The sequence below is a fragment of the Dendrobates tinctorius genome, unplaced genomic scaffold (assembly GCF_039654945.1).
Source record: "Dendrobates tinctorius isolate UK_male_01 unplaced genomic scaffold, ASM3965494v1 ptg000308l, whole genome shotgun sequence".
NCBI lineage: Eukaryota > Metazoa > Chordata > Amphibia > Anura > Dendrobatidae > Dendrobates > Dendrobates tinctorius.
The window spans coordinates 1,703,027-1,726,976 of NW_027361975.1; the positions used below are offsets into that span (position 1 = coordinate 1,703,027).

The 23,950-nt window shown below is 41.2% G+C and overlaps 1 protein-coding gene across 4 annotated transcripts in view; it reads left to right on the forward strand.

The window, feature by feature from the left end:
- Positions 1-23,950, forward strand: part of LOC141073604 (uncharacterized) — a 103,047-nt gene that overhangs the window by 72,494 nt on the left and 6,603 nt on the right. For 3 of the 4 annotated variants that reach the window (XM_073560896.1, XM_073560897.1, XM_073560894.1), the window contains 4 exons: positions 8,617-8,690; positions 10,427-10,496; positions 11,029-11,102; positions 11,188-11,296. In XM_073560896.1, coding sequence (XP_073416997.1) covers positions 8,617-8,690; positions 10,427-10,496; positions 11,029-11,102; positions 11,188-11,296 — 327 coding nt within the window. The remainder of the gene's footprint in view (positions 1-8,616; positions 8,691-10,426; positions 10,497-11,028; positions 11,103-11,187; positions 11,297-23,950) is intronic. The other variant, XM_073560895.1, reaches the window with a different exon arrangement.

A 23,950-nucleotide genomic window follows, 5' to 3' on the forward strand; every position in this document is an offset into this window, starting at 1 on the left:
ATGAGGACCGCCCCAGGAAAGGAAGACCAAGAGTCACCTCTGCTGCGGAGGATAAGTTCATCCTAGTCACCAGCCTCAGAAATCGCAGGTTAACAGCAGCTCAGAATAGAGACCAGCCAGGTCAATGCCACACAGAGTTCTAGCAGCAGACACATCTCTACAACAACTGTTAAGAGGAGACTTTGTGCAGCAGGCCTTCATGGTAAAATACCTGCTAGGAAACCACTGCTAAGGACAGGCAACAAGCAGAAGAGACTTGTTTGGGCTAAAGAACACAAGAAATGGATATTAGACCAGTGGAAATCTGTGCTTTGGTCTGATGAGTCCAAATTTGAGATCTTTGGTTCCAACCACCGTGTCTTTGTGCGATGCAGAAAAGGTGAACGGATGGACTCTACACGCCTGGTTCCCACCGTGAAGCATGGAGGAGGAGGTTTGATGGTGTGGGGGTGCTTTTCTGGTGACACTGTTGGGGATTTATTCAAAATTGAAGGCACACTGAACCAGCATGGCTATCTCAGCATCTTGCAGCGACATGCTATTCCATCCGGTTTGCGTTTAGTTGGACCATCATTTATTTTTCAACAGGACAGTGACCCCAAACACACCTCCAGGCTGTGTAAGGGCTATTTGACCAAGAGGGAGAGTGATGGGGTGGTACGCCAGATGACCTGGCCTCCACAGTCACCAGACCTGAACCCAATCGAGATGGTTTGGGGTGAGCTGGACCGCAGAGTGAAGGCAAAAAGGCCAACAAGTGCTAAGCATCTCTGGGAACTCCTTCAAGACTGTTGGAAGACCATTTCTGGTGACTACCACTTGAAGCTCATCAAGAGAATGCCAAGAGTGTGCAAAGCAGTAATCAAAGCAAAAGGTGGCTACTTTGAAGAATCTAGAATATAAGACATATTTTCAGTTGTTTCACACTTTAATTATATAATTCCACATGTGTTAATTCATTGTTTTGATGCCTTCAGAATGAATCGACAATTTTCATGGTCATGAAAATAAAGAAAACTCTTTGAATGAGAAGGTGTGTCCAAACTTTGGTATGTACCGTATACATGTACATGTATACAGTGTATTACATATTTACAATTTATTACAGTTTTTTGTGTTCTAAAGTTGTATTCCAATAAATAGATATTATGTTCTATCTAAATATCTTGATTATTGGATCATAGAAATTATTAAATGTCTGATGTTCACATTGTACTACAATAAATTTTTCACTTAAATATAAGCAATATATGTGGGAGTCGGAGTCGTGGAGTCGGTGTAAGGGAAATTTGAGGAGTCGGAGCCGCAGGTTTGGCTTACCGACTCCACAGCCCTGCTTAAGACGTGTCTAGATATGTGGTGAGCACCTTGAACCCATAGGTGCTTCATGGAATTTTACAATGTTGATCTGTGGAAATAAAAAAAATATATATTTTTCACCCAAAAATGTTTTAGCCCCAAATTTTTTCATTTTCACAAGGATAGCAGGAGAAAATGGACCTGAAAATTTGTGCTATTTTTCCTGAATACAACAATACCCCATATGTGGTCGAAAACTACTTTTGAGGCACAGTGCACAGGTCAGAAGGGAAGAGGCGCCATACTGGAGTTCAGATTTTGCTGCACTGGTTAGAGGGTGCCATATCACATTTGCAGAGCCCCTGAGGTGCCAGAACAGCAGTACCCCTCCATAAGAGATCCCATTTTACAAACTACACGTCTCAATGAATTCATTTAGGGGTCCGGTGATCATATTGACACCACAGGTGGGTCACAGATTTTTTATATCATTGGGATGTGAAGAAAAGAATATTACATTTTCACCACCAAAATTTTGTTATAGGCCCAGTTTTTTTACTTTTTTACTAAGTCCCTTCATGGGACTTTTACTTTCTGCAGTCTGATCGCAGTTCTAATGCATTGCAATTAGTGATGAGCGAGTATACTCGTTGCTTCGGTGGCCTCCGAGTATTTTAGCGTGCTCGAAGATTTAGTTTCTGTCGATGCAGCTGCATGATTTATGGCTGCTGGACAGGCTGAATACATATGAGGAATGCCTGTTTGTTAGGGAATTCCCACATGTATTCAGGCTGTCCAGCATCCATAGTTTCTGTCGCCTCAGCTGCATGATTTATCTCCGAGCATGCCAAAATACTCAGAGATCACCCGAGCATGCTCAGGGAAACCTGAGCAACAAGAATACTCGCTCATCACTAATTGCAATGCATTAGAGCTGTCAGTGCTGCACTGACACAAGTTAGTTAGATTATGCAGTACGCATGATCTAACGAACTGGCTAATGCCTGGTGACCTGGATGTCTTCATGATGACATCAAGTCACGATGGCAATTATCGGAACCCCACGATGACGTCCCAGGAGCAGGGCGCTGATAGGAGTGCAAATGTTGGCAACGCTCCTACACTGAGTGCCGGATGTCAGCTGTCAGAATCTGCTGACATCCGGCGGTGATCGCATGCGCACAGCTTGTGTGCATGCCAAATCGTCATGACGTATCCGTACGTCTAAGGTCGGGAAGTACCAGCCAATCTGGAGGTATGGATACGTTCACAGTTGTGAAGGGGTTTAAAGATATTTATCTTAATTTTGGGGTTTTTTTTGAGCAAGTGACGGGTCCAGGTGAGAGGAGTCAAATTTATTTACACCTAAAATTTGTTCAACTGACTCTTAAAGCTGTGTGCCCACGTTGCGTTTTTTAAGCGTTGCCGCAGCGGTCTTGCCGTTCTGGAAATGCTTACAAAACGCATCCAATTAATTCTAACTACATTCCGCAATTACTGTGCCCATGCTGCGTATTTTTCTGCAGTGGAATCGCATTGCAGAAAAATACGCCACATGTTCATTAATTTTGTGGAATCGCGGAAGCTCGCAATCGAGCTCTATCATGGCTCAGATGAGTATATGATTGCTGTACTATTTTTTTTTTTTCATCTGTAATATCTACATCATGGTTCAGATGAATATATATTACCATTGCATTATATTTCCCTCATATTGCTTCTAATACATATAAGTACGTATAGTCCTATTGTGGATGATGTTTAAGGCTTTTGATTTTTTTTGCGGATCTCTGTCCTTTTGATATTTTATTAGGACATTAAGGCTATGTGCACACACTGCGGATTCTGCTGCGGTTCCGCAGCGTTTTTGGCCCTGCGGAACTGCAGCAGTTCCGGAGACATGGTACAGTACCATGTTGCACTATGGGTTTTAAAAACCGCTGTGCTTACGCTGCGTTTTTTTCCGCGCGGTTTATAAACCGCAGCATGTCAATTGTTTCTGCGGATTCCGCTGCGGTTTCATACCTTTAACATAGTAGAGGTGTGAAACCGCAGGTCACTTTACCTGCAGTTCCGCGCGGAAAAACCCGCAGGTGAATCCGTAGCGTGTGCACATAGCCTCAGACAAGGATTTGTATATTGCATCCTATTTACCCTCACTTTATTTGATTTAAATGGATTTAGAGTATGTATTCTGGCCTGTTGTAATTCTGCACACAGTGTATGTATTCTGGTCTAATGTAAAGTGCTGCGGAATATGTCAGCGCTATAGAAATAAAATTTATTATTTAAGCAGATGAAAGGGATGTTTTTCATATATGCATGGACCATGGGTTACTACTAATTGTCCATTGCTTTACTTTCTAACATCAAGGGTATATAATATCCCTGTCTTTTTTTTTTTTCTGTTTTTTTTTTTCATTTTTTTTTTATATTGATTTTGCAGTACAGTGTACCTGCAGGGCATATTAGGATACATTATGTGATATTTATCTTTTTGCATTTATTTATATATCCCCTTTTCTTCCCTGAGTAGTATATTTTATATCTTGTCTACAATTTGGAACATGGTTTTTTAGCCTTTATTTTAATAAAAGTTATATTTTAGGGATCCTTGCTTTATGGTTTTCTGTTTGTCTAGGATCCTGTTCTATTTTGGTTTTTGGTTGTTTTTATTACCGCAGCCTTGAAAGGATTTTTAAGAAAAGGCCATTTGGGGGAGATTCACAAGTAGTGGACTGCAAATGTTGCATTCCTTGTGCCGGAAGTGTCTTAGGCCTATTTCACACTTCCATTTGTTTCCATCAGTCAAAATCCGCCGTTTTGCAAAAAAAAAAAACGGGTCCGACATTTTTTTTGGCGGATCCATTTTTTTCCCATTGACTTGCAGTAGCGGCGGATTTTGACGGATGGTCATCCGTTGGATCCGTTTTTTGGCGGATCCGCCAAAATTTTGGCGTCCGCTTACTTGAGTGGATGGACAATGAAACATTTTTTGTCTGCACAGATCCGCTCTTTTACACTCAGCATGCCAGGAAGAATTTCCTAACCCCAAATCCCGTTCTGGTGACAGGAAAAATCTCTCTCTCGGCTGCGGTTCCTTTAAATTTCCGACTTCAGCGGATCCGTCAAAACAATGGTCCGGGGGCATACGTTGTGTCACAACGGAAACGGATCCGTCTTTTGCATTTTTTCACGGATTGCAACTGACCAAAAAAAACGGAAGTGTGAAAGAGGCCTTAGGGGTCACATTCAATAGATCTCCCCTACAGTTATACTTACCTAATATTAATCCCTACATTTAGTCACTAGAATCCACCTTAAGGATATGGCGCTGACTTTGGTCTTGATAAAACAGAGTGGACCTACACCAGCAGATGACATGGCTCCCCAAACCACACTGAGAGTGGAAACTTCACACTAGACCTCAAGGAGCTTGAATCTTGTGCCTCTCCACTCTTTGTCCAGACTCTGGGACCTTGATTTCACAATGAAATGCAAAAATTCACTTACATCTCAAAAACTACCTTGGACCACTGAGCAACAGTCCAGTTGTTTTTGTCCTTGGCCCAGGTAAGGCCTCTTTCACACTTCAGTTTATTCGCGTCAGTCATAATCCGCCAATTTTTGAAAAAAACGGAGCCGCCAAAAAAGGGGCGGATCCGTTTTTTCCCCCAGAGACTTACATTATTGGCGGATCTTGACTGACGGTCGTCCGTCACCCCCGTTTTTTGACGGATCCGCCAAAATTTTCCTGGCTCCCGGGCGGATGAGACGGACACTGCAACGTTTTTCCTTCTTGACGGACCGCTATTTTCTTGTGTCAGTGTCTGGGATCCCCCCTCTCCCCTATCTCTCCCCTCTCCCCTCTCTCTCGTTTTCCGGGCACGGGTTCCTTTAAAATTGAACCTTCGCCGGACCCGTCAAAACAACGGTTCGGTGCCACACGTTGCTGTCAATCAGCCGACAGATCCGTTTTCCGCCATTTTCGCGGTTTGCAACTGATCTGAAAATCGGACGTGTGAAAAAGGCCTTGGAGTGATTGGAAACTGGCTGCACATTACATCTATATTCACAAATCATTCTACTGATCAGCAGTTCATGTCTCGTACATCTCTCACGTCGGCACTTCACCTGCCATTTTCCCAACTGCCTGATAACTTCAGAATTACTCCTTTATTAATATCAATCTGGGAGTATGGCAGAAAACAATTGTGATTATATGCTAACTATTCTACCCACCTCCGCCTAATTCAAAACCCTCACTTCCAACATGGACAATCTCATCATACTTTTTACATTTGGTATAAAATGGGACTTGGATCCATTGATAATTTATTAGCTCATTCACATACTAACTATTCCAGAGCTTAATGCTAAAGATACAGAAATGCCTTTCAATCTGTCTTCAGACCTATATTACCCCCATTAGAGGACATAGGATGGGTGTTTTCACTAAATCAGATTGTTTCAAGTGTAATTCCCTCGAGGCTGACCTATACCTCTACATGTGGTTTTGCTTAGAAAATGGTCTTTTTGGACAAAGATCCATGCTTCTGTATAATCACCTGGCCAATTTGACTCCCTTTGGGCCATTTTCGGACATCTGGATGCTGAAACATTGATGCAATCGTGGTGTAAGGAAACTTTTACACATGGTAGCAGCAGGATCCCAAACAATTCTTCACATATGGCTTAGTCCACAACCTCCTCCATACAGATTGTTTTTGGGAAAACTTACCTTTTTGATGAAGATGGACTGGATGGAGGATTCTCTTCAAAAGGAACAAAAAGTTCAACATTTCTTTGACATTTGGGAGAGTTTTTAATAGAACTTTTATGCCACCGCATTCGTAAATCCTTGTATGAAAGTTTTGGACCAATCATATGGTTTAACCCCTTTCTGACATCAGACTTACTATTCTGTCCATGTGACCTGGCACAATTTTACCATGGATGGAATAGTACGTCTAAGCGATCAGCTGATCGCGGCCGGGTGTCAACTGATTCTCAGAGCTGACACCCGGCACTAGGTGCCGGGAGCGGTCACAGACCGCTCCCGACACTTTAAGCCCCGAAATACTGAGATCTAACAAGATCGCAGCATTCGGGAGCTGGCACAGGGGCTGACAACCCCTCTGCCTTTGGATCGGAGACCCCGCGGCATGACGAAGCGATCAGCCTGCGAAAAATGATTGTCCCATAGTAGGACTAAGTGAAAAAGTTAGAAAAAAAAGTAAAAAAAAAAGTTTTAAATAATTGTAAAAATATGAAAAAAATCAAAAATAATAAAATAAATATATCCCTAAATATTTGAATGAAAAAAACAAAATTACACATATTTGGTATTGCCTGTCTGTAACGACCCAACCTATTAAACTGTCCCATTAGTGAACACCATAAAAAAAACAAGGCAAAAAGCAATACTTTACCATCATACCGCCGAACTGAAAGTGGAATAAAACGCGATCAAAAAGACGGCTGTAAATAAACATGGTACTGTTGAAAACATCATCTTGTCTTGCAAAAAACAAGCCGCCATATAGCTCCATCAGCAGAAAAATAAAAAAAGTTATAGCTCTCAGAATAAATTGATGCAAAAACAATTTTTCTATAAAAAAGTTATTGTATAAAAGCACCAAAACATAAAAAATAATACCAATAACACCAATAAAAAGTCAGCTCGTCCCGCAAGAAAGAAGACCTCACATGACTCTGTGGGCCAAAATATGGAAAAATTATACCTCTCAAAATGTGGTGATGCAAACACTATTTTTTGCAATAAAAAGCATCTTACCGCCACTAGCATGGATCTCATTGAAGTTACCGCAGTTACATCCGGTCACCAGGCTCTGTTCCCAGCCGGGCTGAGCTGCGGTGAGATCCAGGGTCACTTATAAAATTCACATACCAGTAGATTAGTTCCAAAAAGGGGGCACTTGTTGGGCATTGCCACAGTTAAAGCACATCTAGATAAGTTCCATGGAGGGTTCTAGTTTCCAAAATGGGGTCACTTGGGAGGTTTCTACTGTTTAGGCACATCAGGGGCTCTGCAAATGGAGCATGACGCTCGCAGACCATTCCATCAAAGTCTGCATTCCAAAACGTCACTACTTCCCTTCTGAGCCCCAACATGTGCCCAAGCATTAGTTTTCTCCCACATACTGTATGGGGTACCAGCGTACTCAGGACAAATTGCACAACTATTGGGGTCCTATTTCTCCTGTTACCCTTGGGAAACTAAAAAATTGAGGACTAAAAAAAATCATTTTTGTGGAATTTTTTTTTTCTTTTCAAGGCCGGGCATTATAAACTAGTGAAACACTTGGGGGTTCAAAGTTCTCACCACACATCTAGATAAGTTTCTTAGGGTGTCTAGTTTCCAAAATGGGTCACTTATGGGGGTTTCCACTGTTTAGGCACATCTCGGGCTCTCCAAACGTAACATGGCGTCTGATCTCAATTCCAGCCAATTTTTCGTTGAAAAAGTCAAACTCTGCTCCTTCCCTTCCGTGGTCTGCCATGCGCCCAAACAGTGGTTCCTCCCCCACGTATGGGGTATCAGCGTACTCGGGGAAAATTGCACAATAACTTTTTGGGTCCAATTTCTCTTGTTACCTGTGGGAAATTAAAAATTTTTTGATCTGAAGTAAATTTTTTGTGAAAAAAGTTAAATGTTCATTTTTTTTTTTTTTTAAAACATTCCAAAAATTCCTGTGAAGCACCTGAAGGGTTAATAAACTTCTTGAATGTGGTTTTGAGCACCTTCAAGGGAGCAGTTTTTAGAATGGTGTCACTTTTAGATATTTTCTATCATATAGACCCCTCAAAGTGACTTCAAATGTGATGTGGTCCTTAAAAAAAAAAAAAATGGTGTTGCAAAAATGAGAAATTGCTGGTCAACTTTTAACCCTTATAACTTCCTAACAAAAAAAAGTTGGTTCCAAAATTGTGCTGATGTAAAGTAAACATGTGGTAAATGTTACTTAAGTATTTTGTATGAAATATCTGTGTGATTTAAGGGCATGAAAATTCAAAGTTGGAAATTTGCGAAATTTTGAAAATTTTCGCCAAATTTCTGTTTTTTTTCCACAGATAAAATGCAAGTCACATCAAATTTTAGTACTATCCTGAAGTACAATATGTCACGAGAAAACAATGTCAGGAAGCGTTCCAGAGTCATTACCTCCTAAAGGGACAGTGGTCAGAATTATAAAAATTGGCCTGGGCATTAACATGCAAACCACTCTCGTGGGTAAAGGGGTTAATGGGGTGGCTGTTGATGGGAGATCCTCCGATAATGTGTTTCTTCTGCAGATGGGTACAGTAAGAAGAAAGCATCGGAGAGATGTCCGCAGGAGGACAGTCGCAATGTTATACAGGATGATGAGGTAGATGAAATTTGGATAACTAGTTGTAAGTCTGAAAAAAAATTATTATTCAAGGATTATAGCTGTAGAAAAGAAGACCACACATCCAAATATTATATATTAATCTTCTGTGGCTAAGCAAAACTTACAAAACTGACCATGAGGTTCTTAACGCCTCACTGACATCGGACGGCATAGTATGTCCGATGTCAGTATCCCCCGCTTTGAGGTGGGCTCCGGCAGTGAGCCTGCATCAAAGCTGGGACATGTCAGCTGTTTTGAACAGCTGACGTGGTCGCAATAGGCGCAGGTGGAAACGCGATTCATCCGCGCCTATTAACTAGTTTAATGCGCTGTCAAACTCTGATAGCGGCATTTAACCTCCTCTTCCGGGCATCGTGCCGGAAATACGCGCACCGCTGACCCCCGTCACGTGATCGGGGGTCATCCGTTCATCTCCTTGAGACCTCTATGGTCGTTGATGCCGAATTGCTATGAGCGCCACCCTGTGGTCGGCGTTCATAGCAAGGCAGTAATTCTGCTACATAGAGGCAATCTGAGCATCACCTCTATGTAGCAGAGCCGATCGAGCTATGGCAGCTTTTAGTTTCCCATGGAGGCTATTGAAGCATGCCAAAAGTTAAAGAAAAATGTTTTAAAAAAATTAAAAAACATAATTTCAAATCACCCCCTTTCGCCCCAACAAAAAAATATCAAATATACACATATTTGGTATCGCCGCGTTCAGAATCGCCCGATCTATCAATAAAAAAAAGATTAACCTGATTGCTAAGCGGTATAGCGAGAAAAAAAAGTCGAAACATCAGAATTACGTTTTTTTGGTCGCCGCGACATTGCATTAAAATGCAGTAACGGGCGATCAAAAGATCGTATCTACACCAAAATGGTATAATTAAAAATGTCAGCTCGGCACGCAAAAATAAGCCCTCACTCAACCCGAGATCACGAAAAATGGAGATGCGATATGGGTCTCAGAAAATGGCGCAATTTTTTATTTTTTTTGTAGCAAAATTTGGACTTTTTTTTCACCTCTTAGGTAAAAAAAGAACCTAGACATGTTTGGTGTCTATGAACTCGTAATGACCTGGAGAATCATAATGGCAGGTCAGTTTTATCATTTAGTGAACCTAGCAAAAAAAACAACCAAAAAACAAGTGTGAGATTGCACTTTTTTCTGCAATTTCTCCGCACTTGGATTTTTTTTTCCTGTTTTCGAATACACGACATGTTAAAACCATTGATTTCTTTCAAAAGTACAACTCGTCCCGCAAAAAATAAGCCCTCACATGGCCATATTGACGGAAAAATAAAAAAGTTATGGCTCTGGGAAGAAGGGGAGCAAAAAACGAAAACGCAAAACTGAAAAAAGCTCCGGTCATGAAGGGGTTAATTACCATTTTGATCAGATTGTATAAGCCCACTACCATGTCATGTCAAACCTTTCAGTGGGTACATGTCTGCCACAGGGTGTCACACATCATCCAAGATGCCAGGCAAAGCCTCTCAGCTGTGGTCACAGCAACCCAGAGATATATCACCCATGGTCACAACTCAGCTCCTGCTGGCGTGTTATATCAATGTATAATAATTGGATGCACGGTCCTTTTTTTTTTTTTCTTTACAGCTGTGATAACTTAAGTATATAACCTTTAATGGGAAAACTTCTATTGCATTTTTTTCTCATTTAAGTTTATGCCTGTGTATTTTTTTTCTTGGTGCTTATGAACGTTTTAAAGGCCCTAAACCTTACATCTTATGAGAAGAATCTTCTGCATTCAAAGGTGAAGGATAGCGTTATCCACACAGGTAGGTGCTATCTGCTGAGCGCATTAGGTATTTCTATAGTTTACTCTTTGTGCCACACGCAGTTTGGTTGCACAGCCCGATACTGACTTAATTAACCTTTAATTAGTCGTGTGGGGTTCCCATTGGACGCCAAGAGAGTTTGTTTTTGTCGTATTTCCGCAAGTATGGAAGGTAGATAACCATCCGTTTTGGTAGCTTCCTAGCTCGAGCACCCCTCCCTCCTCAGTGCAACGTGAGACGCGACATTGACTACACATTGCACAGCGAGGTTCTTGCAAATAATAGTGTAAGTATTTTGACGCGACTATCTGAAGAGTGAGAATTGGCCCATCTCTGACGAGGATGCCAAGTATGAGGCTCTATACTTTTCGTTAAATATCTCAACCACCATATTAGCCAGGAGATCACCTGGCAAACTGACTGTAATTGGCATTACCAAGAAATGTTGCATATTGATATTTCAACAAGTAGATTTCATGAGATACTGTATGTGTGCCCTGATCTTTCCATTCTGTGTATTTTGTTCCAACAGATGAATCGAATAGCCGAAGTAGAGTTGACTCCGATTGTTCGGAAGATTACAGGTCCACAAAAGACTACCAGGTAGTTGTAAATGCACAGGGTGTCTGTATCATCTGTGCATTAAATAAAATCCTCTTATTAATGGCTTTAAATTCTGTGCCACATTTAGACAGATTGCATAGAGGTTGGAACAGATGAGGCTACAACACCGAGCGACAGCGAGGAAGAAATGTATCTGACAGCTGAACAAAGGGTTAAGGCAGAAGATGCCAATGAAGGTGAATAGAACACAGGCTTGTATTAGTACAAAAAAAAATCTTATTGTCTGTAGTTTCCAGGGCTGTGGAGTCGGTAAGCCACAGTTGCGATTCCGACTCCTGGATTTTATCAGGCTCTGACTCCGGCTCCGACTCCGACTCCTTCATAAATGGCCAATTCATAACAACAAATTTACTGTTGTAAAATATTAAACATCGTGCTTATTCAGTTTCTCACCATCATATAAGTAATCAGACCACTTAGAGCAAAAACTACATTTATTAGAATACAATTAGAATATAGCAAATAACTTTTATAAACTTTTCTAAACTGTAAGTAAATATGCAATAAACACTTTTATGCAGTTAATAAGTAGAAATCTATAAATTTGTCCTCAGAAAAAGTATTGCCTCTGTCAGATCCTCCTTCATGGATGCCCTCAAATCTGATCTAATTATTTTGAGAGCAGAGAACAACCTCTCTACACTAACTTGTGTTGGTGGCAAAGCAGTAACCACTCGGGCAACATCTCTGACAATGTCAGGATACAGAGGAATCGCTTGTTGCACTGTTATTTTTGATGAACGGTCAAATTTCTCAATTTCTTTTAGTGCACATGAAAAATTCTGCTGAAATGTACTGGCTGTGTTCCTTGATGGGGATGACTCTTCTTCTATGCGGGAACGCTTTGCACGGTCCTTGTGATCCAAATATTTTTCGAAATTAAATCCTTCATCAGTTGATGATGAGGGTGAAGATGTGGCAGGACGACCAAATTCTTCTTGTTCCTCCTGACTGTTCTGCAACCCTTTCATCCTTACTGCTATTTCAAACAGAGCTTCTTTTCCTTTACTTAGCTGTTGATCATCTAGAAGAATCCGATGCATTGAGTCTACATAAACAGCTGCCAAAAGAATGTTATTTTGTAATAGTAGCTCCTCTCTCCGTTTCATTGATGTAGCAATGCCACTTGCAATTAACCCTCCTCTTTGGGACAGGCGAAACATCAGGTTCTTCCACTCCTTTAAGAAAATACCTGGAGTTAAGTCCTCTGCTTGTAATTTTTTAGTCACTGTAAATGGGTGGTCTAGCAATTTTTCCAGCTCAGTCACCTGATTCCACTGACTTTCATTTAGCGTCAGTTGAGGGTTAGCCATGTCTACAAGAAAGGTTTTCAGTTCAACCAAGCGCTGAATCATTAAGTACTGCCCCATCGTGTGGCTTGATCAATAATTGCCCCTTTTCCAGCACGTCTCTTCAAAATTGAGTCAACTTTAGGGGTTCTGGCAACAGTAGCCAATTTTCTCACCTTGCCAATCAGTGCAGCAGCATGTCCTTCTTGCAGACTGTCTCTTATAGCCAGCTGTAGCGTATGCACAACACAGCGCATTTGATGAATGAAAGAACATATTGACACAGTTTCAACAAGATCATCTAAACTATCATGTTGCTGTTCATCTGAAGCAACTTCAGTTTGCTCCTCAGTTACAATACTGTGTTCCTCTATTTCAAACATTTCTGTGTCTGTGGACCCAGAATGTTCTTCTAGCCGCTGGTCACCATCATTACTCTCATTCATTAGCTTAATAGTACTTATCATATTTGAAGCATTGTCAGTTACGACAGAAAGAACTTGCTCTTTTTTAAGTTCATAGTCTTGCAGAACCTTTTCCACCAATACCTTGGGAAACTCACTGGTGTGATGAGCTTTGGTGTCTTTTACTGCCAATGTCTTGGTAACTATTTCATTTTTGTCACAAACAAATCGGACATTGATGGCAAAATAGTTCACTCTGTGACGTGTGCAGGCATCCATTTTAAGAAACAGAAAGCGTCCCTTGAGCGTTTTTTTAAGTTCTTCCTTTTGTTTAAAAGCTTCTTTGATTACTAATTTTCTAATACTCTCTCTCTCCAGAGAAACAACAAGCTTGCGGGCCATTTCCCCATTCAGACACATAAAAGCTGGTCGTGAAAATAATGAAATAGGCACACTATCCTTTACAACAAGCTCTATGATCTGTTTTTTAAATGTATCTACTGTCATTGTCAAAGTAACTTTGTCACTGACAAAATATCTTGCAACTGATGGCTGCAAAGTTCTCTGCTCCTTTGTTTGGCTGGAAGAGCTGGGCACTGGTTCATTGGTTTGGATGCAGTCTTTCTCATCCACTGCTTTCAGTACTTCTGGATGAAAGCGCTGTAAATGTCTCTTTAGATTAGAAGCTCTGGTAGGAGCATTTTTATCTTTGCCTGAATCTGCACTCATCTTGGCTTCACAGCATTTGTTTTCGTCTGGATCATATACAGCTGATTTAATGTGATGCTTCTTTGACATTCTCAGGTTTTTAATTCTGCATTCACAATCCAAATGACAATTGTTTTTCCTAAAAACAATTGTACAAAATTATTGCCAGGTCGTACAACTGATATAGTGGTCAGTAATACTGTTATTATTCCTCATGTACTCACAGTTAACTGATGCAAAGTTTGTTGAAAGGATAATACTTCTTACAGTCTTCCTCTTCTGAGTAGCAGGCAGCTGTGAGATGCTTGGAAGACGCACACCTAGTATGATCTAGTCTAGAGGAGGAGCTTTACTACTAGGAATTTGCAACACATTTTCACTTTCAGTTTCATACATTGTAAGTAGGGGGGTTGGGGCAGCATGAGGTTAACCAAGTATAAGATTAGATAAGGGCAGTGGAGAACAGTGACACACAAGAAGTAAGAAATGTCTCTATCTCCAGCAGAACTGCTTATCACTGTTGTTCATAGTTTGATAGAACATATATATTTGAGTAACATTTATAAAATTCATATGAAAGTTCAATTATGAAATATTAATACATTTTTTTTTAAAACTGGAGTCTGAGTCGGTACATTTCTACCGACTCCGACTCCAACCAAAACTAACTCCGACTCCACAGCCCTGGTAGTTTCTTACAAAACTGCATTAAAGAACAATGAATGATAGAAGTGAGGTCTCATTCAGACGCCAGTGATGTTTTCATGCAAGAAAATTTGTTCAAGTGTCATCAGTGTTTTCTGTTTCTCTTGCTTGTTTATTTTTTTATATATCAAGAGTTTGGTCAGTGTCAGTCTATACCATCAAATGTTTGGTCAGTGTCAGTTTTTATCATCAGAGCTTCATCAGTGAAAGAAAAAAAAAAATATATATTTTCTCTATCTTTTCCTATCTAGCAGTCCATGATGGCATCCAACTGTTGCCTGATTTTTTTTTTTTTTTTTTACGGACCCATAGACCTGCACTGCCATTTTTGATCCAACAATGTGATCAGTGCTGGAGATTGCACAGACCACTTGGTCCATAAAAAATCCACGGAAATATTAACAGTGACATTATTTTATCTGCGAGTTCTATTCGTGAAAACGTGGATAGTATTCATATGCAAAAACGGACGTGTAAATGAGTCCTTACTGATATCGCTCACAGAATTTAATTGGCTCCACACATGAGACAAGGAAGGCGTATGTTCAGAAGCTCATATTTGTCCATCTGTGAACAAATTCATTTGAATTTCTGTAGCCTGTCTTGAATGTGTGTCTTAAAGGGAATTTGTCACGCTTTTTTTTCCCCTATTGGCTGCCGTCATAGACATCGGGGGCTTATCTACAGCATTCTGTAATGCTGTAGATAAGCCTCCGATGTAACTTGAAAGAGAAGAAAAACACGTTATATTATACTCACGGAGGTGGGCGGTCCGGTCCGATGGGTGTCGCCGTCCCGTCCGGCGCCTCCCTTCTTCATGCGATGTCGTCCTCTTGTCCCGTCCTGTAATGGCTCCGGCACAGGCGCACTGCTCTGCCCTGTTGAGGGCAGAGCAGAGTCCTGCAGTGCGCAGGCGTCGGGAGAGGTCTGGCGCCTGCGCACTGCAGAATTCTGCTCTGCCCTCAACAGGGCAGAGCAGTGCGCCTGCGCCAGAACCATTACAGGACGGGAGAGGAGGACGACATCGCATGAAGAAGGGAGGCGCCGGACGGGACGGCGACACCCATCGGACATGACCGCCAACCTCCGTGAGTATAATCTAACTCGTTTTTCTTCTCTTTCAGGTTACATCGGAGGCTTATCTACAGCATTACAGAATGCTGTAGATAAGCCCCTGATGTCTATGCTGGCAGCCAATAGGGCAAAAAAAAGCATGACAGATTCACACGTGTGTAGATACTGTGCTGGTCTTGTCACCAGCAGCGTGGCAAGTCAAGGCTATGTAACCTTTCCAAGACAGTTATCAATTTTGTACGTTGCAAGAGGGCTTTTTGGTGAATCACTGCAAATTTGGGCATCATACTCATATTAGGGCTTTCATTTATATTCAGGATGATTGAAGCCATAGGATGCCTGGGCCAGATGTCACTGCATTATTGTAGTCAGAAAAAAAGTGTTTTTATTGACATTTTTTAAATATTTTATATGAAAATAAGCAGAAAGAAAAAAGTGAAATTTTGGGAGAGCATACGGGAAACAAGTAACAATAAGGAAAGTATAAACCAGTGGAAAAGATGGGAGGGAATTGGATGGATGGATGGAGGGAGGGAAAAGAAAAGGATGAAAGAAAGGAACTACCCCTCTAAAGATAGGGGAGGGAAAAGACAAACTCATAGCTATACTAACATTATTAAACTAAAAGATTACACTATTAAATGTTCATATGCTATAAAGCAGAGGTCCCCAACCTTTCTGACCTTGAGAGCCACATTCAGCTCTGAGAGCAGGTCGCATGCCTCATCCAGCCTTGAGGGAGGGTCACGAGCCACATTCAGCTCCTGCCCCCCTCACAATAGTGGAAACCATAGCCCCCATTACAGGCATATGATGGTAACCAAACATTTTCCACAGAAATCACCCCAAAGTAGTATATAAAGATCCTGGGGTTCCCACAATACCCCCATTCAGTTCTCTCTCATCAAGCACTCCCAACACACTGTCACATCAAGCTTCAAGCACCTCCTCTGACTGGTGGTATCATCTTGTCTCCAGCGTACCATACTTAAATATCTCAAAACCCCTAAGACCAGTATGTGTGCATCCAGATCTGCTCTTCTGTGCAGGGCTGCACAAAAAAATCACCATTCATTCATACCTGTTTGCTAGATCTAGAGCTATTGCACCAAGCTGGCAGACAGCCGCGAGCCACAATTCATGAGCCCGTGAGCAACATGTGGCTCCCGAGCTACAGGTTGGGGACCCCTGCTGTAAAGAAGAGAAAAGTTAGTACAATTAAAACTAAAAAATAAAATGTCTTATAATAATGCTGATTTAGGCTATGTTCACACGTAGCGGTTTTTTCGCGATTTCGCGGCGGTTTTAACCGCGCGATTTTGCCGCGAGAACGCTAAAAATAAGCATCCCATGCATTCCTATGGGATTCCACAATGCTGTGCTAATGCTGCGGTTTTTACCGCGGTGGAATCGCTTCGCGGTAAAAAAAACGCAGCATGCTCATTAATTTAGCGGAATCGTGGCGATCCCGCGCCCATAGGAATGCATTGTTCTGCTTACTTTCCGCATGTGGCTGTGCGAAAAATAAGCATCCCATGCATTCTTATGGGATTCCGCAATGCTGTGCTAATGCTGCAGTTTTTTCCGTGGCAGAATCGCTTCGCGGTAAAAAACGCAGCATGCTCATTAATTTCGCAGAATCGTGGCGATCCCGCACCCATAGGAATACTTTGTTCTGCTTACTTTCCGCATGTGGCTGTGTACACCATGCGAAAAGTAAGCAGAACATTTGCGGATGGTACCCACGGTCCGGAGGAGAGGAGACTGTCCTCCGGGCTTTGGGTACCATATCCCTGTAAAAAATAGAATTTAAAATAAAAAATATTGTTATTCTTACCTTCCGACGTCCTGCGCAGCCTTCCCGCCTCTCTCCACGCTCCCAGTCTCAGTAATCCTTTGCGAGCGATGACGTCCGTTCTCGCGGGATCGCGAAGTCTCGCGGTCATTTGCGTGACGTCATCGCGAATGACCACGAGACGTCGCGATCCCGCGAGAATGGAAATATTAATCCAGTCAGTTCTTCAGTGTTTGTTACTCTTTTAGAAAGGGTTGCTATGCAATCTGAAGACAGTATGCTGTAGGGGTTAAAACCAAGATTTCAGCTGTCTTTCTTATCAAGCTCCATCTTATCAAGTTTTGTTTGCTTGCAATGATTGTTTTAGAACCAGTAGCTTATCATAGCTGGGACACAGCAGGTGTCTATAGACATAGTATATACAGAGCTTGGTGTGGGCAAGGGCAGCTTTCTCAGCGCTGCTTTATTGGTAAATATAAAAACTCTTGAATGTGTCAGGATAACTGCCCCCAGTAATCTACAGTTGCTTCTCACAAAATTAGAATATCATCAAAAAGTTAATTTATTTCAGTTCTTCAATACCCAAGAACTATCGTTTCTCCTTGTGGAGACTGACCTGCTAAGCATGCCGAGATGAGGAGACTTAAAGTCACAATGCTCCTTTGGGAAATATGCAAATTGTCTCTTCAGAGAGGAAGAGGACTAGAACTCTAATGCCACCTATTGGAAGTAGCAATCCAACAAGTCAATATCGACCCTTTAACGAGCCTTGTCACATGACTTAGGATAAAAGCCAAGCCAGAATCTCAATTTGCACTGTGTTTCGGGGTACTTTGTCCGAAACACAGTGTTCTCAAATTGAGTTTCTGGTTTAGTTTTTATCCTAGGTCACGTGACAAGGCTCGATAAAGGGTCGATATTGACTTGTTGGATTGCTACTTCCAATAGGTGGCATTAGAGTTCTAGTCCTCTTCCTCTCTGAAAAGACAATTTTCATAGTTCTTCAATACAAAAGGTTAAACTCATATATTATATAGAGATTACAAACAGTGTGATCTATTTCACGTGTTTATTTTTGTTAATGTTGATTATGGCTTACAGCCAATGAAAACCCAAAAGTCATTATAACAGTAAATTAGAATAGTTAACAAAAAACACCAGCAAAGGCTTCCTTAGTCTGTTACAGTAGGCTCCACAATCATGGGGAAGACTGCTTACTTAACAGATGTCCAGAATTCAGTCATTGACACACTTTAAGGAGGGTAAGCCAAAAAAGACCATTGCTAAAGAAGCTGGCTGTTCACAGAGTGCTGTATCCAACCATATTAATGAAAAGTTGAGTGGAAGGAAAAAGGGTGGTAGAAAAATGTGCACAAGCAACTGGGATAACTGCAGCCTTGAAAGGATTGTTAAGAAAAGGCCATTCAAAAATGTTGGGGAAATTCACAAAGAGTGGACTGCTGCTGGAATCATTGCTTCAAGAGCCACCACTCACTGACGTCTCCAAGACATTTGCTACAAGTGTCGCATTCCTTGTGTCAAGCCACTCATGACCAATAGACAATGCAAGAAAAGTCTTACCTGGGCCAAGGAGAAAATGAACTGGACTGTTGCTCAGTGGTCCAAGGTGGTGTTTTCAGATGAAAGTAAATTTTGCATTTCATTTGGAAATCAAGGTCCCAGGGTCTGGAGGAAGAGTGGAGAGACAGACAATCCAAGCTGGTTTAGGGCTAGTGTGAAGTTTCCACAATCAGTGATAATGTTGGAGCCATGTTATCTGCTGTTGTATTTCCACTGTGTTTTATCAAGACCAAAGTCCGCGCAGCCATCTACCAGGACATTTTAGAGCACTTCATGCTTCCTTCTTCTCACAAGGTTTTTGGAGATGGAAATTTCATTCTCCAGCAGGACTTTGCACCTGTCCACACTGCCGAAAGTGCCAATACCTGGTTTATAAACATCAGTATCACTGTGCTTGATTAGCCAGCAAAATTGCCTGACCTTAACCCCATAGAGAATATATGGGGTATTGTCAAGAGGAAGATGAGACCCAACAATGCAAATGAGCTGAAAGCTGCTATCAAAGCAACCTGGGCCTCCATAACACCTCAGCAGTGCCACAGGCTGATCGCCTCCATGCCACGCCGCATTGATGCAGTAGTTGATGCAAAAGGAGCCCTGACCAAGTATTGAGTGCATTTACTGAACAAATATTTCAGTAGGCCAATATGTCGTATTTTAAAATCACTTTTTTTAAGCTGGTGTTATAAAAGTATTCTAATTTACTGATTTACTGAGAAAATGACTTTTGGGTTTTCATTGGCTGTAAGCTATAATCATCAACATTAACAGAAATAAACACTTGAAATAGATCACTCTGTAATGACTCTATATAAATAGTTTCACTTTTTGCATTGAAGAACTGAAATAAATTAACTTTTTGATGATATTCTAATTTTGTGAGAAGCACCTGTATTTGTAATAAACTTGTCTATATCTGATGAATTAACTTTTCAGGCAATCTCCTAATTGTCAAATTATTTTTTCTTGAGTAGTGCTCAAAATTGGCAGTGTGCATCTTCAGGGATATAACCACCTTTTGTAGTGGTTTAAAGGAAGGCGTGGTCTCTTTTTGGTTTTGTTGAAGACCTAATACTGCATTGTTTGTTTCTTTGATTTTAGAATTAGTATTTGTGATCTGTGATGAGATAGTTGCAGTTTGGTATGTGAAAACCTGCTGAATTCTTATATTTAGATCTTTTATAATATTTTTTGGCCAAAAACTCAGAAGCAAGTTTGCTTAGTCTAGAGGTGTAGTTTTGTGACCTCCTTGCCAGCTACCGATGAACTGCTTGATAGATTATCTGAGAAGTCCTTTCTTAGGGCCCGTCACACATAGCGACTCACCAGCGATCCCGACAACGATATCAACTTGTCAGGATCGCTGGTGAGTCGCTACATGATCGCTTGTGATCAAGATCGCTATGTGTGACGGGGGCTTTATTGTAGATCCAGTCAGTATGAGATGTGTCATTTTAAAAGTAGAAGAAAGCTTTGAAAATTATTTTAGAAGCGCTTTACTACACAATTCCAATATATAAAGTTGTGGCCAAAAGTATTGACACCCCTGCAATTTTGTCAGATAATACTCAGTTTCTTCCTGAAAATGATTGCAAACACAAATTCTTTGGTATTATTATCTTCATTTAATTTGTCTTAAATGAAAAAAACACAAAAAGAATTGTCCTAAAGCCAAATTGGATATAATTCCACACCAAGCATAAAAAAGAGGGTGGACAAAAGTATTGGCACTGTTCGAAAAATCATGTGATGCTTCTCTAATTTGTGTAATTAACAGCACCTGTAACTTACCTGTGGCACCTAACAGGTGTTGGCAATAACTAAATCACACTTGCAGCCAGTTGACATGGATTAAAGTTGACTCAACCTCTGTCCTGTGTCCTTGTGTGTACCACATTGAGCATGGAGAAAAGAAAGAAGACCAAAGAACTGTCTGAGGACTTGAGAAACCAAATTGTGAGGAAGCATGAGCAATCTCAAGGCTACAAGTCCATCTCCAAAGACCTGAATGTTCCTGTGTCTACCATGCGCAGTGTCATCAAGAAGTTTATAGCCCATGGCACTGTGGCTAACCTCCCTAGATGTGGACGGAAAAGAAAAATTGACAAGAGATTTCAACGCAAGATTGTGCGGATGTTGGATAAAGAACCTCGACTAACATCCAAACAAGTTCAAGCTGCCCTGCAGTCCGAGGGTACAACAGTGTCAACCCGTACTATCCGTTGGCATCTGAATGAAAAGGGACTGTATAGTAGGAGACCCAGGAAGACCCCACTTCTTCCCCCGAGACATAAAAAAACCGGGCTGGAGTTTGCCAAAACTTACCTGAAAAAGCCTAAAACGTTTTGGAAGAATGTTCTCTGGTCAGATGAGACAAAAGTAGAACTTTTTGGGCAAAGGCATCAACATAGAGTTTACAGGAGAAAAAAGAGGCATTCAAAGAAAAAACATGGTCCCTACAGTCAAGCATGGCGGAGGTTCCCTAATGTTTTGGGGTTGCTTTGCTGCCTCTGGCACTGGACTGCTTGACCGTGTGCATGGCATTATGAAGTCTGAAGACTACCAACAAATTTTGCAGCATAATGTAGGGCCCAGTGTGAGAAAGCTGGGTCTCTCTCAGAGGTCATGTGTCTTCCAGCAGGACAATGACCCAAAACACACTTCAAAAAGCACTAGAAAATGGTTTGAGAGAAAGCACTGGAGACTTCTAAGGTGGCCAGCAATGAGTCCAGACCTGAATCCCATAGAACACCTGTGGAGAGATCTAAAAATGGCAGTTTGGAGAAGGCACCCTTCAAATATCAGGACCTGGAGCAGTTTGCCAAAGAAGAATGGTCTAAAATTCCAGCAGAGCATTGTAAGAAACTCATTGATGGTTACCGGAAGCGGTTAGTCGCAGTTATTTTGGCTAAAGGTTGCGCAACCAAGTATTAGGCTGAGGGTGCCAATACTTTTGTCTGGCCCATTTTTGGAGTTTTGTGTGAAATGATCAATGTTTTGCTTCATTCTCTTTTGTGCTTTTTCATTTAAGACAAATTAAATGAAGATAATAATACCAAAGAATTTGTGTTTGCAATCATTTTCAGGAAGAAACGGAGTATTATCTGACAAAATTGCAGGGGTGTCAATACTTTTGGCCACAACTGTACTCCTTTGAGACTGGAAGATGAGCTTTGATATCCTCAAGCGGTCTGTATCAGAGTCGGCATCCAATTTAATTTCAGATCTATCTGAGGTGATGCTGGACCTAAAGTGGAATAGCGTCTAAATGCTTATCTTGTAATGATATACAGTTCTTAGTTGGAGGCAAAGTGACTTGATTTAAACTGGATTGATATTTATTAGCATTGTCAGATTGTTCGTTATTGTATTGTAGATCTGCGTTGGCTAAAGATAAAGAATTTAGGGATGAATATGTACTGTTTTTTTGAGTATTGGCAATGGTAGCAGTGACTGGAGTAATTTTTAAAAAATCAGAATTTGAGTTACCGTCAAACATCTAGAAAACAAAAACGATGCCAACAGTGACAAACATAAAAAAGCAAATTGGCATATTTGAGAGTCTTCAAAAAAGGTACCAGTTTAAAAAAATTGACCAAAATAAAATCTAGCTTCAAAGCTTGTTCACGTGTTGCATTTTTACCCAGTTTTTTTTCCCAACGGAAGAACGCAGAGTTTTACAATACCAACCAGGGTTGTGGAGTTGGTAAGCCAAACCACCGACTCCAACTCTGACGCCTCAATTTCCCTGACTTCCAACTCCACAGCCTAACTACCGAGCATGTACACAAAGTGCAGCACAAATTCATCTCAACTAAAAGCCGAGATCAGGACAGACATTTATAGGACATTTTTTAACTTTCCCAAATTATTATGAAAACATTTACAGCACATACTGCACTTTAATTACTGCACCCAATTTATTATATATTTTCGGAGTCGGTCCATTTTCTACCAACTCCCAACTCCACCAAAATGAACACTGATTCCACATGTTGCCATGAGAGGTGTTTAGTTCTCCTTCAATGGAAGTCTTCAAACAGAGGCTGGACAGACATATGTCTGAGATGGTTTAGTGAATCCTGCTTTGAGCAGGGGGTTGGATATGGTGACCCTTGAGGTCCCTTCCAACTCTAACATTCTATGATTCCACGACTCTGAATGCACAGCCCGGGTACCATCAAAGTGAATGAGATGTCTGATATCTCATGCACATGCTGCTTATTTTTTTTCTTGCAGAGCATTTTTATGATTAGGAAACATTGGGGCTGGTGAATATACATAACATAGGGGACAGTGGCTGGTGTATACGCATTACCAGGGGCAGACATGTCTTTGGTGCAACCTGTGAAACCATACAGGGGCCTAAGAGGTAAGGGGATCATCTCCACCTCTGAAGCATTTGGAGTTGCACACTGTGAGGAGCTATTAGACTGCAAAGGGCCCTTATAATGTACTTGCACATGGGCCCTTTTCTGTCTGTGTTCACCACTCTGCATTACATAGGAGACAGTGGAGCTGGTGTATATACGTTACACTGGAGAGACTGGGGCTGGTGTACCTACATTAAATAGAAGACAGTGGGGCTGGTGTATATACATTACGAAGGAGATATTGTGGCTGGTGTATATACATTACACTGGAGGCAGTGGGGGCTGGTGTATATACATTACATTGGAAAAAATGGAGCTGGTGCATATACACATAGGGGAAAGTGGGGCTGGTGCATTTACATCACATAGGAGACAGTGGGGTTGGTGCATATACATTACCTATGAGACAGTCGGCTGGTGCATATACATTACTTAGGAGACAGTGAGGTTGGTGCATATACATTACCTATGAGACAGTGGGCTGGTGCATATACATTACATAGGAGACAGTGGGGCTCTCTCTCCAGTTGATAGACTGGTCGTGATCAGCAGTCATTTTATATTCTAACAAGAGAAGGGTCTATGTAGTAAAAGAGGGAGCTGGTGTAAGATATATTGCTTTACATAACAGCAGAGGAAGCTATGTAATAAGAGACGGTACCATATATAACAGGAGAGGATGGTACGTAATAAGGGATGGTGTTATATATAAAAAAAAGAGGAAACGCTTTAACTAAGGACAGGGCAGCACTATACATAATAATTGAGTACATTTTATACTAAAGGACTTGTCATGGTTAGGACATGGTTAATGTCCTGTTCTCACAGGGTTAACTTTTGCCGGCCTCTCTTTGGATCTGGGAGGGGTATTTATACTCACTCCAAACTAGCATTCTCTGTC